This window comes from Excalfactoria chinensis, chromosome 28 (assembly GCF_039878825.1).
Source record: "Excalfactoria chinensis isolate bCotChi1 chromosome 28, bCotChi1.hap2, whole genome shotgun sequence".
NCBI classification, from domain to species: domain Eukaryota; kingdom Metazoa; phylum Chordata; class Aves; order Galliformes; family Phasianidae; genus Excalfactoria; species Excalfactoria chinensis.
This window is the reverse complement of record NC_092852.1, coordinates 188,165-204,696: the sequence shown is the minus strand read 5'-3', so window position 1 is coordinate 204,696 and position 16,532 is coordinate 188,165. Positions and strand designations below refer to the sequence as shown.

General features: G+C 53.6%; 1 protein-coding gene across 2 annotated transcripts in view; it reads left to right on the top strand.

The window, feature by feature from the left end:
- VDR (vitamin D receptor) overlaps positions 1 to 16,532 on the top strand; it is a 29,711-nt gene that overhangs the window by 10,538 nt on the left and 2,641 nt on the right. For both annotated transcript variants that reach the window (XM_072358027.1, XM_072358028.1), the window contains exons 2-6: positions 4,012 to 4,083; positions 5,247 to 5,397; positions 10,252 to 10,382; positions 15,675 to 15,859; positions 16,018 to 16,141. In XM_072358027.1, the coding sequence (XP_072214128.1) occupies positions 4,020 to 4,083; positions 5,247 to 5,397; positions 10,252 to 10,382; positions 15,675 to 15,859; positions 16,018 to 16,141 (655 nt within the window). In that variant the 5' untranslated portion in view covers positions 4,012 to 4,019. The remainder of the gene's footprint in view (positions 1 to 4,011; positions 4,084 to 5,246; positions 5,398 to 10,251; positions 10,383 to 15,674; positions 15,860 to 16,017; positions 16,142 to 16,532) is intronic.

Genomic DNA, 16,532 nt, shown 5'->3' with positions numbered 1-16,532 from the left:
TTCCTCATTCAGGCTGGCAGACGGTGCAGGGAGCTGCCTCTGTCTGTGGGCTCTTGCAGCAAGCTGTGTGCTCATGGTTGGGGTGAGGGCAGAAGCTGAGCGAGGTGGACTGCAAAACAAACCTCTGTCTGCCCTCACGCCCACCAACAGTGCCACAAAGCCATAATACAGGTGTGAGGAGGGGGAAAATAAGAGGAACTCCGCTGGCTTTGCCAAGTGCAAAGCTCTGCTCAGCTCTTTGCTTAAGGAAGGCTGGAGGAAGGCTGTGGTGCTCACAGAAACCCCATGTTAAAACGATCCAACCGCTGCTGGTGGTGCCCTCTGGATTTCCAGCAGGATTGCTGTGGTGTGTGCTGATTTCCTGTGGCTGCAATGACAGCTCAGCCAGGACTCAGGTTGGAGGTATTCCTGATGTGGTGCCCCAGCAGTAATCTGGCAATCTGTTTACTTCATTCCTCCCCATCAGGGGGAACAGTGCTTAGAAATACCTTCTGCTTTTACCTGTGCTTGTAAGGATTTGTTGCCTAATTGCGATGGGAGATCCCATAAAGATACTTGGCTAATGTGGCAAAAGAGCTTGTCTGTGGCTGGGCAAGTTGCTGAGGGTTTGTTTTGCACCACGATGCTCATCTTGGGCTCCTCTCACCCCTTGGGGAAGCAACCATCCCTCCCTAAAGAGCTGGGAAGGATGGTGTTGGTCTCTGTGGGTAGGAGGTGTCAATGCATCCACCCGTGTGCTGTACGTGGGGCCGCATCCACGTGGAGGCTGCGCTTCGTCTTCTGTCATTCAGCTGCCTAATAAATCTCCTGGAAAGCAGCGGAGCAACGGGGTTCCCTGGAGCTACAGAAGGAAATGATTTAATTGTCTCTTTAATAGAAAGGGGTTGCCTGCGTGCTGCGACTGGATGCTTTGAATAGGCTGATTTGTACTGGAAAAGCTCCTTGGGATGCAAGTGCGTTGCCAGAGGCTCTGGAGAGGCTCAGGGAGCATCGCTTTGTTTTGACGTGTTACAGAGGTGTTAATTGAGCGTGAGAGCCAGGAAAATAGTGAAGCGTCCCTGAGAGTGAATGGGTCTCTCCAAGGCTCAGCAAAGCCTTCAGCAGCGCTCAGAGCAGCGCTGGGCTGAGGATTTATGGAGGTTTCAGCAGCAATCCTGCTCCTTCCAGCCTGAATGGGGGAAAGCTTTTGTTTTCCTTGGCAAAGAAATGAACCCAACAATGCAAAACAAAGATACCGAGAACTTGACAAATGCTTTCGTGGCATCGCCGTGGTTTATTTTCTGCATCTTGGAGTCGTTTAAGGATGTCGGTCTCCAAACGCTTCAGACTCGAAACCCTCTGAGCTGAGATATCCCCCCCTGCTCTATGGGGAGGGCTCAGCTATTCCCGAAGCATCTTTGCTCCCCTCCAAGTCCCAGCCTCCTCAGCACGGAGGGAAGTTCTTCACCTCTGTGCTCTTGGCTGGACAAATTCCTGCTCTCTCTTTTAGATGTAAATGTGTTCAGTGCAAGATGTGAGGGCTCCGACCCCACTACATACGGCCCATAGGCTCCCATTGGCACCCCAGCCATTGCAATCTTGTTTTCCCCCAAGTTCAGGGCTGCTGCCTTCAGCTGTGTTTTGCATGCATGCGAAGCCACAGACCATAACTGTAAAGGTTTTTCTATCCCGGGGTTTTGCATTAAGTTTATTTCTGGCTCTGTGCAGTGACTGAGTGCGGGGCAGCTGAAGCCACGGCTGCTGAGCTGTGTCCCTCGGTGGGGTTTGTGCTTTGGCCCTTTGCTTTGCAGCTGATGCAGAAACGTGCTGCAAGCGTTTCAGCGTCGTGACGCTGGGAAGGAAATCTGCTGCTGTGCAGATGACTCAGGCTGTCAGTGGGAGCAATCCTTCTCCGGAGCCTTTTTCCCCCCTCTGCCAAATCTGGAGGAGCCGTGAGTCTGGGTTTTGCAACGACCAGTTGGCAGGAGAGAAAGGAAAGTGACAAAGCATGAGAAAATACTTCAGCAAAACGCTGCCTATCAGAGCCCAAGTTGTTACTGAGGGGGCTCAGAAGTAGCTCTGATAACACCGAGCCCGAAAGAGGGTCCTTTGCTTTTAAGGAGGAGGAAGAGGAGCAGATGCTGTGTGTGTTTCGCGGTAGAACAGGTAGCTCCTGCACTCGGGTGCGCCCCCAGCAGAGGTCCCAGCTCTGATCTGTGCCTTCACGCAGTTTCCTTTGAGCTGGGTTGTATTTGCAGAGCACTGATCTCCTGTTTGTGCAGATGTTCTGCTCCCCGCTTCAGCCTTCAGCTCCCCGATCCCCCCTCAGCCTTCCTGCTGCTCCCTCAGTCACCAGCCGTGCACAGCTGGGGCTCAAATCGCACCTCGGTGCAGCACAGAGCCGTGCCGAGGAAGGACCGCGTCGCTTTGGTTGCACGCAGGTGAGACGTCAGCACTGCAATGATTCAGCCCCGGGGTGAGACAGGGAGCGGTGGGGCGGGCAGCCCTCGGTCAGCCTTGCCACATCCTCCCTGCCCATGTCTGTGGGATCCATCCCAGCCCCGTCCCAAACAGGGATCTGTTGCAGCACTGTCCCAAATAACTCATTGCTGAGGAGGTGGCTGGCGCGGAGCTGCAGCTCTTGGCCAATTGATGCTCCTCTCCCTGCAGCTCAGCTTTTCCCACCTGCTCCGACCTCGGCTGTGAGCTGCTTCTTCCCCCAGCTGCATCCTAAGGGGGTTTGCCGCTGAGAGCAGCCCTCCTTGCGGCTCTTGGAGCTGCGCACAGAGCAGCAAAAAGCAGCGTCAGAAACGCGACGGCTCCTGCCCTGCTGCGCCTCGGGAAGGAGGAGGGTGTGAAACCGTTTGGGGCCGACCCCTGGGCTTTGCTGGGGCAGGACCTGCCGTCGTTTTACTGTAAGCAGCTGCAAAAACGAGTTTGACCTTTCGAGCTGCCGGCGTGGAAGAAGTCAGAGCTTTTACAACAAACCATCTCGCTCCTTCCAGGAGGCGAAGGCTGAATGTCCCGTTTGATGAATGAACGACCTTTCGGGGGGGGGCGGAGGGAAACTCCTGCGTGCGCTCCACCCCACGGCGACGTCATTTCCATTATGGGGCTGAGTAATGTTTCCTAAGAAGCCGGAGATGGCAGCTCGGAGCTGCATCCCACGGGGAACTGCCTGGCATGGGCGTATTGCTCCCTAATGAGCGCTGCTGACCTCATTGCTGCGTGCTCTCCTTTAACTGAGAGCAGGAGGGGCTCGGAGGACCCCTTCGGTGGTGACTTTATGCCATCAGTGCCTCTTTCCCCCATCCTGGAGGTGTCAGCATCCACACGTGTAGCCCTGGGAAGGGATGGCAGAGTGAGCAGCGGAGCTGAGTGCTGGGGAAGTATTAAGGGATGCCTCAGTGCTGTGGTGTTCTGCGGTTGCCTTCATCACTTTGCGCTCTGAGTTTGTGCTGGCGATGAGGACCATCCAACCCGCCCTCCCTGCTTTAAGAAAGCAGAACTTCAGGGAGGTAAAGAGACTTAAAACCTCCTCTTGGTTCTGTCCCGACCCGCTGTCAGCCCGGTGCCGTTGTGGTGCTTCCCCTCTGCAGGCTGAAAGAACAAAGTGATGTGTGAGCTGGGAGCAAAACCCCCATCCGAGCGCCGCAGTGATCCCATTGACTTTGAGGATCTGTGCTCTGCTGTGTGAGGCCCTGCGTTAATAGCAGCCATTCAGCTCTGCTTTATGCCATCCCACGCCGCCGTCGGGTCTCACGGCGCTGAACGCCTGACAGGTGGAATGGAGGGGCTGAGATTTATAGGGAGATATTACCGTGGTGAACCGTGCGTGTTGTGCATCTCCTGCTGTATCCTTTCCTCCCTGTGCCCTTGCGCTGCGCTCCCCGCTCCCTTAGCAACGTGTCTGCATGCAGAGCTGTGACACCTCCTGGCTCTGTGGGGCCCCGTGGGGTGCAGAGGGGGCTGTGGGGTGGGGTGGGTGCTCTCCCTTGGGGCCGTCTCATTGCACGCTGTGCTTCCTTGCAGGTGTCTCCATGTCTGAGCTCTGCAGCTCCTGGGTCTCGCACCAGCAGGGCATGGCGTACCTCCCAGATGCAGGTAACCACTGACCCCCCTATGCAGGATTCTCCTTGTGTTTCTCTCTCTCCAAGCTTAGCAGATTAGATCTAAAGGCTCTCAGGGTGTTGTTTGTGCTGAGTTCCCATTAAAGCAGGTGTGGAACCAAGAACTGAGAGCTCCTGGAGCAGCTCTGGATTCCAGGTGCCCCATGACCTCAAAGGGGGGCTGAGAAGAGCCCAGGCTGCCTTGGGATCAAGCCATAGCAGTTGGGTACACCCAAACCGTGGCTTAAATTGCAGAGCTGTGCTCTCAGTTCTCAGTTTGTTTTGGGTTTTTTTTTTTTTATAACTCGCTTTTGTTCCAGACTTGGTTTTCTGATGGTGTTTTGCACAGGAAATCCCCAGCATCAGCTGAGAGGCTCAAGAAAGCAGCGTGGAACCAAAGAGCCGGCAACTGTTTGCGGTGCCTCTCGAGAAAGCAATGAGTGGCCTTTAAAGGAATAGAAGATAAAATAGAAGGAGGGGAAATGGAAAGGAAAAAAGTGGGGGGGAAAGGGAGAAAAGAAGCAGCCAGGAAAATAGCTGCAGTAAAATAGCCCATTGCTGCAGTATTCCTTCCAGCTCCACGTGCTCTGTGCTGGGAGCCCCATTTCCTTCCTTCCTTCCATCGGTGCCTTTGAGGACTTTAGGAACAATGCTCATTCAATCTGTGTTTGGGATTTGTCTTGAGTTACGGGAGCTGGTGGAAGTGCTGCTGCTGCTTCCTGCCTGAGCATGGGGGTAATTCTGCTCCGGCTGTGACCTTTTTCCTGCTGTTTTGCATCTCTGGTTTGGGTGAATTTGAGGTTCTTTTAAGGCTCATTTTGTTTGCTGAGGAGTGAGGGAGGAAAGATGGGGGTTTGGAGTGGGGCTGTTGGAGTCTTATTGCTGAAGTGCTGCAAATAAACCTGAGCATGTTCTGCTGGGGGGTCTGCCCTGTCCTCCATACACGTGTGCTGTGAACCAGCTGTAGGGGGGGGTCTGCCCTGTCCTCCATACACGTGTGCTGTGAACCGGCTGTAGGCCGCTTCTTGTCAAGCTGAATGCGAGCAAAACAAAACAAAAAAACCCCAAACAAATACAGAATCCTTTATTTGCATCTGATTTGCTTTCCGTGATGCTGTGACAGCTGCACAGCAACGCTGCTTTCCTCTCCCCTTCCAGAGATGGAGACCATGGCTGCCAGCACATCCCTCCCCGACCCGGCCGGTGAGTTCGACCGCAACGTGCCCCGAATCTGTGGGGTCTGTGGGGACAGAGCCACCGGCTTCCACTTCAACGCCATGACCTGCGAGGGCTGCAAGGGCTTCTTCAGGTGAGCTGAGCTTCGGGGAGGAGAAGGATTCCCAGCCCACAGCCAGAGAGCTGCTGGCGCTCAGGGTGCAGCCCTGCAGGGCTTTGCTTTGAGTTGAGAGATGGGGCAGCCCGGCCACCCACTGGAGTTGGGAATAAGCTTCTTCCAGAACTAAGCTGCCCTCCACCCCCAGCTTTGTTCCCTGGGGAGTTTAAAGCAGCTGTAAGTTTCTGTTTGCAGCTGACTTGAGGCTTTTTTCAGCCGTCAGGTGAGTGTCTCTTAGTCTCCAGCTGCTCCCAACGAAGGCAAAACCATCCCAGGGCCTGGTGAGCTGGAAGCTGGTGGGTGTTTTAGTGGCTCACTCACCCCACTGGTGTCAAACCATTCATGTGGGAGTTGAGGTCACTTGCACCAGGTGAGAGAATGACTAAGAGAGACCAGGAGAGATAACGCCTGGCGTGGGACTGGCAGGGGAGAGCCTTGCTCAAGCACTGTGAGCTGCAAGGAGATGGAGGCAGCAGGCTGCAGACACCAGAGCACATCAGGGCTGTTGTAGCAACCAGGGCACAGGTCTGCACAGCAAAGTCGTAACTCCTCCCCTTGCAGGAATTTTGGGGCTAGATGAAGGTTTTCACATACCACACTCTTGCAGCCTGGCCAACCTGAGCAACGACATTTTCCTCTATTACTGCTGCTCAATGAGTAACTCCACTTCCATGTGCTGCCCTTCACGCTCTGGTTTGGTGGCACCAGCCTTCCCTGTCCCCTCCGTGGCTATGGGGTGAATGGGGCTGGTCCTTAACTGGCTGCAATGCAGCTGCTAACACTGTGAGCCCTCCCTTACACTCTGCTGCTTCCCCATCTCTATTACCACACTGTATTTCTGAGCAGACATTTTAATGGTGTGAAAAGCACTCATCTGGAGCCAGCCCTTCATGCCCCATATAAGGCCTTTATTTTCAATTTAAGGCTCTACTTTTCCTTCACCTTGCTTTCCAGGCACGCTGTCCCTATGCTGGGTCACGGTGTGTTCTTTCTTGCCCAACCAGGCTTGTTTACAAGCTCATTTGAACCAGTGAATTGAGTCATTCTCATTGCCTCTGCAATATCCAGGTGCTTTCTGCCTGCAAACACCCCAGCAATGCTATGGGGGAAGCTGGAACCCCCTAAAACTCACCCAGGAAATCCATGCATCCCTTTGTAACACTTTGTGCTGATGGGTTTTGTGCTCCCTGGGTGGGTTTTGGATGAACCACCTCACAGATACCAATCCATGGTGGTTGTTAACCTGCCTTGGAAGTCAGAATTGAGCTTGGAAGGAGCAAAAAGGGGGAGGGAATATCAGGCTGCAGTGGCGAAACCTGCAGCGAAGGGCTTCCCAGTTGGTCCCATCTGCTTGGGGTCATATTTATGTGGATGATTCCCCAGCATGAAATCAGCCTTTAATGGCTCTATAAAAAGGCGTTAGGAATTTACTGGCACCTCTGGGTGCTCGAACGTGTCCGTAACCTGCAGCACAAACAGGCATGAGGCAACCTTTTGTCACTTGCTTCAAAGTCCACTGTTCATTAATGATGCCAACGGCAACAGTAGCCTTTTATTGAGCTTCTGCTGTTTGCTCTGGGGCTCTTAAAACGCATCGAAGCCAGAGTGATTTATTCTGCTGCAACTTGGCTGAAGCACCCACGGTTTCTCTGCTTCGTTCTGAAGTTCCAGCACAATGACACCGGGCTTTAATAGCAGAGCTGCTTGGAATGGCAATGGGTATTTCAAAACCCAACAGCTCCCCACCCATCCTGTCTGCATCACCGCGTCTCCTGCTCCCGTAATCCTCCCCGATGGGTCTCTGTCCTGTCCTACATGGAAGTGGGAGATGAATTGCTCTTTTCTTTTGAAACAAATCCCCGGGGCCACGAGTTGTTCAGCTTGAAACCTCCGTCCTGCTGCGTTGTCCTCCTGTGCCTGTTGCCTGGAAGGGGGACAACCTGTGATCCTGCTGCTTGGTGTTGAGTTGATGGCGCGGTGGTGATGGCTGGATGGTCGGACTAGGGGATCTTAGTGGTCTTTTCCAACCTTTATGACTCTATATATGGGGGAAGGGAGGCTAAAATCCAGGTAATGCAGAGTCCAGGAGTGATCCCAGACCTTGGGGAGTCGCGTTGTGTATTCAGCATGAGATGTGCACGTGGCCAAGGTGAGAATGGTGCCAAAATGGTGATTTAAGTGGTAGAAAGTGAGCAGCAGAAACCAGGCACAGCAGCCTTACTCCTCAGCTTGCCCCGAGGGCTCATCCTAAAGTCCCAACAAGAATGTTCCAAGGGGTCTCTAAAGAGGTTGGGGTGAGGGGTGCCTGATAGCTCCCAGAAGCAAAGGAGGATTTGGGGGAGAAAATGTGAATGGTGCCAAAGGACCAAAGCATTGACTGGATGCTGGGCTTCCCTGGGGGCTGTGTAGGTGCAACGAGGAAGAAATAAGAATTATCCAACCCCAAAGAGTGATGGCTTCACCCTGTTTCATGGGTAAAAGCAGTGCCAAAATGGATCCCTCATCCCAGCCGTGCTTACAGGGCTGGAGACTGAAATGTGGAGCTGGGAAGGCGGCAGAGGGGTTTGGTTTTGAGTAGGGCTGCTTATGGGAACTGCAGCATCGTGTGGGCTCTGTAAGCTTTTATTCATACAAAGATGAATGGGCTCTGCCCATCCCCATGGGTTGGGTGTCCCATTGCCATGCTTTGCAGCCCTCCATCCCTCCTGCAGGCACTGAGCCGTTGTTTTGGGAACGCTGGTGGAAATTCTCTCCCCGTTTCCCCACCACAACATGGGAAGAGCTTGGGGTGATTCAGGTGATCCCAAACTCACTGCAACCTTCCTTCGTCCCCCACCCTGGGCTGAGACCTTGTTTACTGCTGCCCACGGGCCGGCTCTATGCAGGGAGAGGAATGTTATTTTTACCATCCAGCAGCCTGCCTGGGACAGGGCTGTAAATGAGCCTTGAAATGGCCACTTGTGGGGCTGTACAAAAATACACCGGAGCCAGACAGCTGTGCTCTCTCTGCTGATGCAAGGCTGGGAGCTGCGGGGCCGCCGACCCCTGAGGCAGGGAAGAGCTGCTCAGAAACCCTCCATTGTGCCCCACCGCCCTGGGTTCAAATAAGCTGCAATTTTCATACCAAAACCATAATGTTGGCTTGCACACAGCACAGCTTTCCCTGCCCCAGGGCCTCGTGTTCCTCTTGTTTGTGCCTTCCCCAGCCTTGCCCTGGGTTGTGGGGCAGAAGGCGCTGCTCCAGATACCCAAAATACAAAGATTTGTATTTGTGGGGTGTTTGGTTCCAAATCCTGCTTTGCCCCCAGGCTGGGCAGCATTTGTCCTCATTCCTTGGACCATGAGGGTCCCATTGGTTTTAGTGAAAGGGGCAAACCCAGAGAAAAGTGATAAAAGCAGGACCCAGCTGCAGGGCAGAATGCAGGTTTAGGGCTGCAGATGAGGCTCTGCTTCTCCTGCATTGATGCATCCACCTGCAAATGGCATCACTGCAAAGCTGATTCTGCTACTGCTGCTGCAGGGGCAGTTCTGCTTCCCCATCTTCAACGCCACTCCCTGGGGATGGAAGGAAACCCATGGGGCTTTTTGGGGCTGCAAGGTATCCCAATGTCCAGCTGAAATGATGATCCCCAGATGCATTTATTCACCTATGAGAGGAGAGTAAAAGCTCGCTGTTTACATCTCTGTTTTGAAAGCAGCCTCTAATTGCACACTGCGTGCCGCTCGGGTCTGCAGCCCAGGAACAGTTTATATTTATACCCTATAGGCACAACCAGACTCTGTTCTTGGGCTGGAGATCCCTGTCCTGTGCCCGCAGAGCTCAGGACTGCTCCCTGTTCACTTGGCATTGCAAGAGGATTTTATTATTGCTCCTTTTTGCAGACCTTCGTCTGGGGGCTCTGATTTCATATGCAGTTGTGTTTGGTTTCTCACTGTTGTACCCCAGCTGTGTCTCTTCCCATCTGCTTTTCTGCTGTGTTTGCCCTCCTGAGCACCTTCGCTTTGATTTCCAGCCCTGGGGTTTGGTTTACCTCCATTCAAACTCATTTAAAACGAGCACATGAAGATAAGCTTTGCTCACCGTTGGAAGATCCTTGAGTCACTTTCTCCCAAGCAAAGATGTGGCATCGCCGAAACCACCCTTAATGGGCAAACTCAGCTGTGCCTGCAGTGTGTCATTAGTGGATATCACACAGAAAGGAGCTCATAGCTGGGAGCTGTGGCTTTGACCCTTTGTACTTGGAAGGTTTACAGTCCTGATTGTAGCAGTGGATTAACGTGGCACGGTGTGGTTTGGGTGGAAAAAGAGGTTATTATGTTATGTGCTCTTTCTCTCGTGTCCTGCAGTGAGGTTTTTGTTGTGCACATGCAAGCATGCACTCCAGCCAGTTATTCTAGCAAAGCCAGGCTTTAAAGGCTGGTAAATGTTTAATAATGCTGCTTTAGCACATGCTGCTCAGTCCTCTGTTTTCTTTGTCGCTGATGGACATTTCTCTACAGTCCAACCTCCTCCTGTTGGGCTCCAAAACAATGTGGAATCAGCAAGCTGTTTCAGTGCTGTTAAACCCACCTCCTTTTGAGAGGGCACCTTTTCCGTGCTGCCCAGACCTGGGAGACCAAACCCAAATGTGCACACAGACAGCTGTGGCCTTCCAAGTTGAGCCTTTCCAAGCTGAGCTGTTGGGTGTCAGGTCGGTCACTCCCGATGTGTCCCAGCAGTCCGGAGAGTTGGGAAGAGCTGCATCTCCCCTTCTTACTGCTCAGAGCAGCCCTCATGCATTGAAAACAGCACCGTGTGACCCAGGGTGGGTTTTTTTTTCCCCTCTATAGGAGAAGCATGAAGAGGAAAGCCATGTTCACATGTCCGTTCAGCGGGGACTGCAAAATCACCAAGGATAACCGGCGGCACTGCCAGGCCTGCAGGCTGAAACGCTGCGTGGACATTGGGATGATGAAGGAGTGTGAGTATACCGTGTGTGTGTGTGGAACGAGGGTTCAGCCTCGTGCCCCCGTGCCCTTTTTTCTCCTTCTCAATTAAAACGCCTCTGCGCTCAAAGCTCTAAAGCAAGGATTCCAAGAGGATGCAAAGGGCAGGGGACAGCGTGGGTAATGATTGCGCTGAGCTCATTTAATGATTGAGGCATTAATGAGCTGTGTTGCTGTCTGCCATGCAGGCACGCTGGCTTTGCTGGCAGTCGGGGGCAGCCACACGGTGAGCACATCCGGGGCTGTTGCTGATTAACTCATGGATGGAGCCCATTCACGTCCTCTCCATGCAAAGTCATCGTCCTCCCCCAGCATGTGGCAGGGAGAGCTGGGGAGCCTCTGCTGTGGGATGGGAGCTGCATTCACATCCAGTCGTTCCCCCTCTTGCTCTGCAGTAACTTTATTTCAGGCCCTTGCTCTCGCAGCTTGGGTCCATCCATCCCGCCACGTGCACCGCAGAGACTTAAACAAATAGCAAGGGGGAAGCAAAGTACTTTTTAACCCAATCCAAACAGGCTAATGTTTGTCCAAATATTTATTTTCTTCAACTATATTTATAGATAAGCAGCTTTTAAAAATAAAAAGCTGCTTGGCACATTTCCTCCTACACGCGCCTGCCTTCTACGCCCCGAGTCTTCAGGAGTTCACGTAGTGTTGAAACCAAAATAACAGCCCTCTGCTAGGAGACTGCAAACAGGGCAGCCTGTCCTATGATTGATGGACTTGAAAATTTGGAGCTGGCTTGGAAAATGGAAGTGGTGACGGTTTCTTTATGTGCTGAGCAGGAGAACAAACAGCGCCTGATGGCACGGGGCGCAAAGCACAACTTGCAAAGAACTTGAAGAAGAAAATGTCCAGGAGTCCCAGAGATCAAACAGATCCTGAGGAATAGGAGTCCCCTGAATGCTGTAAACTGGCAGCTGTGCTCTCTAGAGGGGTAGGAAAGCAAAGAGCGGGTAATGCATCAGGTGAATCCTCCAGCAGGAACAGCTGCTCCCTTTGGTTTAATGCATTGGACGGAGCGAAGAGCCAGTCCTGCTCTCCGTAGCTGGCTGAGCAGTGTGGAAAGCATTGCACAAAGCACAGTTCTGGTGTTGTGCTGCTTTGGCATTTGTTGTCACATCTCATTGCTTGGTTGGAACAGCACCGTTCGACACTTTCTGCTTCAAAACCCGGCTCTGAGGTGTTCCCAAAGCAGTAGGAGACCCATCCTCCTTGATGGCGTGTTTATATTGTGGGCCTTATCTCACAATCGCTCGGAGGGAGAAAACTGCTCTGTGCTGATTGAAAAGGAGAGCACTGAAATGCCCCATTGCACGAGGCTGCCTGGCTGGGAGCCTTCAGCCCTGGTTACCGCGGCTGGTTTGGCATCACCGTTGCTAACGAGGGAAATGTGTTGACTTGTAGCAGTTAATTACCCAGGAAGGGCCAGACAATGCAGCAAGGGATCCGCCTGCCCTCCTCGGAGTTAACTTGTAAGCGACCCCCCTTAGCAAACGGTTTCTGTATTAATGAAACCTAACTGAGGAGCCTAAAAATAGCCTTCCTGCAGCCTCTGCTGCTGGTTAAATGAATGGGAACAAGGTGTGCTGCTGTTATTTTTAGGTGGCATCGTGGATCTTTGAACTCTTGGGGTAGACTCTTGTCTTCCCCAGGCTGCGGTTGCTGGCACAGGTAGGGATGGGCTTGGTTTGTCCCGCTGCTGGTGGGCCTGAAGCAGAAATGAGAGCAAAATGGGATAAGGAGGAGGAGGCAGATGTGGACTCTCTTTGTGCTTGCATCAATTTGAGGTCTGGTGCAGGCAGCTCCATCTCTTCCTCCTGTCCTAAATCTTGGGTGGCTTTTAGCGTTGCCCCTGGCCACGTCTGCAGGGACATCACCTCCAGGCTCGATGCTGCAGCGAGGGGCTCTCAGAGAGGTGCAAGAAGATGAAGGCTTTGTGTGTGTTGAAATTCACGCAGAGCAGAAGGTCTGGCCTGCTGCACTCCCTGGGGAGCTGAGGACAACCACTGTCCCCACGAGGAACCAAGGAGGGGATGAATTGCAGCCATAGGAACACGCTGAGCCCAGCAGTGAGGGTCAGGGCTGGGGGCTGATCCACAGCTGCAATCTGCAAAGCAGCGTTAGCAAATATTTGTGGTTTTCCACCCATCTTATCTGCGTGGGGTAAAGCACAGGGCAGGCTGATGGGACAGCGTCAGGCCATCGGCGGAGGCGAAAGCCGCGTCGTTTGGAAATGTTTTCGGGATGTTTCCCTTCGCGTGGCCCAACAGTGCTGAGCTCATCCCTTCCATCCTGCACAATTGCCTCCTGCCAGCTCCCTGGTGCTCCAGAAGGGGCACCCAACCCTCCAGGGCTGTGCATTACCTGTGGGTAATTCACCTCTCTTGGCCTCGCTGCCCTCTTTTCCCCTGCCTTTATCAGCTCTTACAGTCATTACAGCACACACGGGCAAGTGCTTCCCCTTGGCTGCCCTGTGCTGTGTGGTCTAAAGGTGTTGATGCAAAGCGGGGAGGCAAATAACATGGTGCTCAATTGAGCGGCTGCGGCAGCCTCACTGCATCTCTCCTTTCCCTGCTGTGCTATTGCTGGGGGATTTTGGGTGCCTGTCACAGTGCCAGGATCCAGGAGTCTCCTTGGGAAGGATCCAGCTGTGCTTGCAGCGTCCTGCTGCAGTTTGTCTGTCTGTGGATGGCTTGCAGAGCGTTATATGGGAGCTGAAGTGAAGGCACAGCTGTGGGAGAGGCAGTGGGAAGGAAATAGGTTTGCTCCCTTGGCTGTGAAAGCTGCCATCTTGTTGTGAGAATGGCTGCAGAGCGATCCTGCGTGCTGTTGGCAATAGAGTGGGGTCACAACGCCCCGCAGGGCTCTTTGGGGATGATTCCTGCCCTGATGTGAGCGCCTTGTGGCACATTAAACACGCACAATGCTGCCCAGCCCAGCCCTCATCCACCTGCAAATCACTGCATGGGTTCTGCTTCCCCCCATCTTCATTGCCACTCCTTGGGGATGGAAGGAAACTTATGGGGCATTTTGGGGCCGTAAGATGAAATGCTGCCTGTTGGGCTTTGATGCAATGCCTGAGTGCCCTCCGCTGAGGAGTCTCACACTGATATTTGCTCCCTTTCATTTGGGTTGGTGTTTGGCTGCCCTTTGCTCTCCCAGTAGAGCACACCTCCCTCCATGCCATCCCCCAGCGCCTCCAGCTCCTGCTTCGGCCAAGGCTGCGTGGTCGGATCCTCACCCACCAGCTGTGTCCTCATGTTCTCAGTAACCTCAGTGCAGCCCTCGGTGTCGGCTGCGGCTTTCCCTGCTGTCCCTGTGGTGTCTGCAGAGGTCCATTCTGTGTCTGCACAGAAGGGATGTGCAGATGTGCCTCCGCCTGTGCTTTGGGTCAGGGCAGCCCACAACCGCTCCATTGCAGCTCTGTTTGTGCCAGGAGCTGTGAGCACGACTCCGGCTCAACACTAGGGAAGGGAGCAGCCCTGGGATGTGATCTCAAGTTGAAGACGCAGGCTGGGGCGTGTTGGCCCCATCCATCCTTCTGTGTGCATGAGGTGAATGCAGGTGAAGCCTTTTTTCCCAAGAATTTGATGCAGCCCATCAGTCCTGCGCTGACGTTGTGCTGTTTACCATTTCTCCCTCCCCAAAGCTTCAGCTTTGCTGCTCCCCGTTGGCTGAGCTGGTGCTGGGCTCTGTTGGGGCTCGCACAGCACTGCCTCTGTTTGCAAGATGAGCTGGAAGGGAATTGCAATCGCATTTATCATCTTGATCTGATCTTTAAAACACCTTCGATCCGCCTGCGGGGCTCCCTTCGGGTTTTAGTCTCCTGTAGGCTCTGGCAAGTCCCATCAGAGCATCCAGCACCGACCCAAATCCCTGGCGGTGGTTTTGCAATGGATTCAGAGCAATGTGCAGCCCACACCACAGTCTGCCAGGCCTCAATGCACCGAAACCCCGGGGACAAATAGGGAAAAGATGCTTTGTTGCACAGATCCCATACAGGGAAATCTGTCTGCCTTAGGGGACGGGACCAGGGGTCGGTGCCCACCCTCTTCCTCCCATCTTAACTCCTTTACCTCACTTTACTCCTCGCTGGGGTGGGTGAGGAGCTGCTGACCCCATCTCAGCTCTGTCCCCCTTCCAGCCCCACCTGGCACTTCCCAATGCTGCTGCATTCCCCAGTGATTCCCCTCCTTTCATGCAGCACCCGGATGGATCCCAACCCCTCCTAATAGGATGGGAGCTGGTAAATCCCCTGCTTTGTCCGGGCTGTCCCCTGCAGCACTGACCGTACCGTGCAGGTCACGGGAGCGACCTTTTGACCTCAGCTATTCATTCAGTGCCTCCAGATCTTTCAATCCCCCCCCCGAGGTTGTTGTGCAAGTTTGAAAACGTATTGGAAAAACGCTGTCGGCAAAGGGGCCAAGAAGTGCAAATGGCTCCTTGAGCCCCGCTGCCTTCGTCAGCCTCTCCTTCCAGATTCCACCCGAAGCCTCCTGCCATCAGATAACACGCTCGGCTGTTCAGCTAATAACTGGTTCTGGGGCTAATGGCATCTCGATGGAGGGGCACTGCTATTTATAGGACCCACCAGTGGATGTGCTTTGCTGGTTGGGAGCGTTAACGAGCCATCGGGTGCAAGGGTGGGTGCTTGCTGTTGCTTTTCCAACCCTGTGAGGCTCTTCAGGTCTTTAGGTTCTTTGTAAGGGTCACATTGGAGCCCGAATTGCCTTTGGATGTTCCCACATCCCTAATAATTGGGTGAAGCTTTGCTCATCACCTTCAGACCCACTTCAGCCGCTGTTGAAGGCTGTTGCCCATCATACAAGCAATAAATTGGTATATTATAGACTAACTAAGGTTGGAAGAGGCCGCTAAGATCATCCGGTCCAACCACCGTGTTGGTGCGTCCCCTCCGCTTAAAAAGCAGCTGTGATGCTGCAGCCCACCGCATCGGCTCCCTCTGCTGTCGGATCTGCGAGCAGTGCGGGTGAACCCGCTGCCCACACCTCGAGATTTCATTCACCCGAAAGCACAGAGCAAACAGTGAGACCTGGAGCGAACCCGTGGCGGTGCTGATGTGACCTCACTGCACCCGACAGCACCCAAATGGGCCATAAACTGTGCATAGCAGGGAGCCCGTGACCCGGCAGACAAGGAGCGGGTTCAATAATAGGGTCGATGCAGGTTCAATAACTCATGAGCGAAACCCGGTTTCCCAGTGCCTGTTTCTGAGCCTTTGCTCTTTCCTTCTGTCCCTGCAGTCATCCTGACGGATGAGGAGGTGCAGAGGAAGCGTGAGATGATCCTGAAGCGCAAAGAGGAGGAAGCTCTGAAGGAGAGCCTGAAGCCCAAGCTGTCAGAGGAGCAGCAGAGAGTCATCAACATCCTCCTCGAGGCCCATCACAAAACCTTTGACACCACATACTCCGACTTCAACAAGTTTCGGGTACGTTTGGGGGCACAACAGCCCTGATTCCCACCTCAGCACCAGCAGCTCCAAGCACTTCATTGCTTTCATCCCAATTAAACCCAGGGCAAACAGCTCAGTGCTCCCCCCAAGCTGCTCTCCCAGCCCCATTCCTCACACCCTGCTCTCTCTTCCAGCCCCCCGTGAGAAGCAAACTCAGCAGCAGTACAGCAACGCACTCCTCCTCCATCGTGTCCCAGGACTTCTCCTCGGAGGACTCCAATGATGTTTTTGGCTCCGATGCCTTCGGTGCATTCCCAGGTATTGCACTCAGTTCTCTGTGTGGCATTTCAGGCATCCACGTGCCATGGGAGCAGAAGGGGAAGAGGTTTTTCTCTAAGCCTGGCCAAGGACAAAACAGTTCTCAGCTCTCCTAGGGAATGCATTTGACTCTAAGAGCCTCCTGAGGGTATTTAGAGGGCATCTGGTGAGCTGAGAGCATGAAGTGCTTGGCTGGACTGGGACCATGAGCTGTTGTTGCTGCTGCTCTGCCTGCAGTTAGACCTAAACTAAAAATCCCTCTGCAAAAGTCCTACAAGCTGACATGACCAAATTGCTCTCCCAGCCCAACACAAAGACCTCCCAGCACAACAGGCCCCGTCCCCACTTCGGGTTGACTCCTCTGTCCCTGTAACCCCCCACCTACCCAATA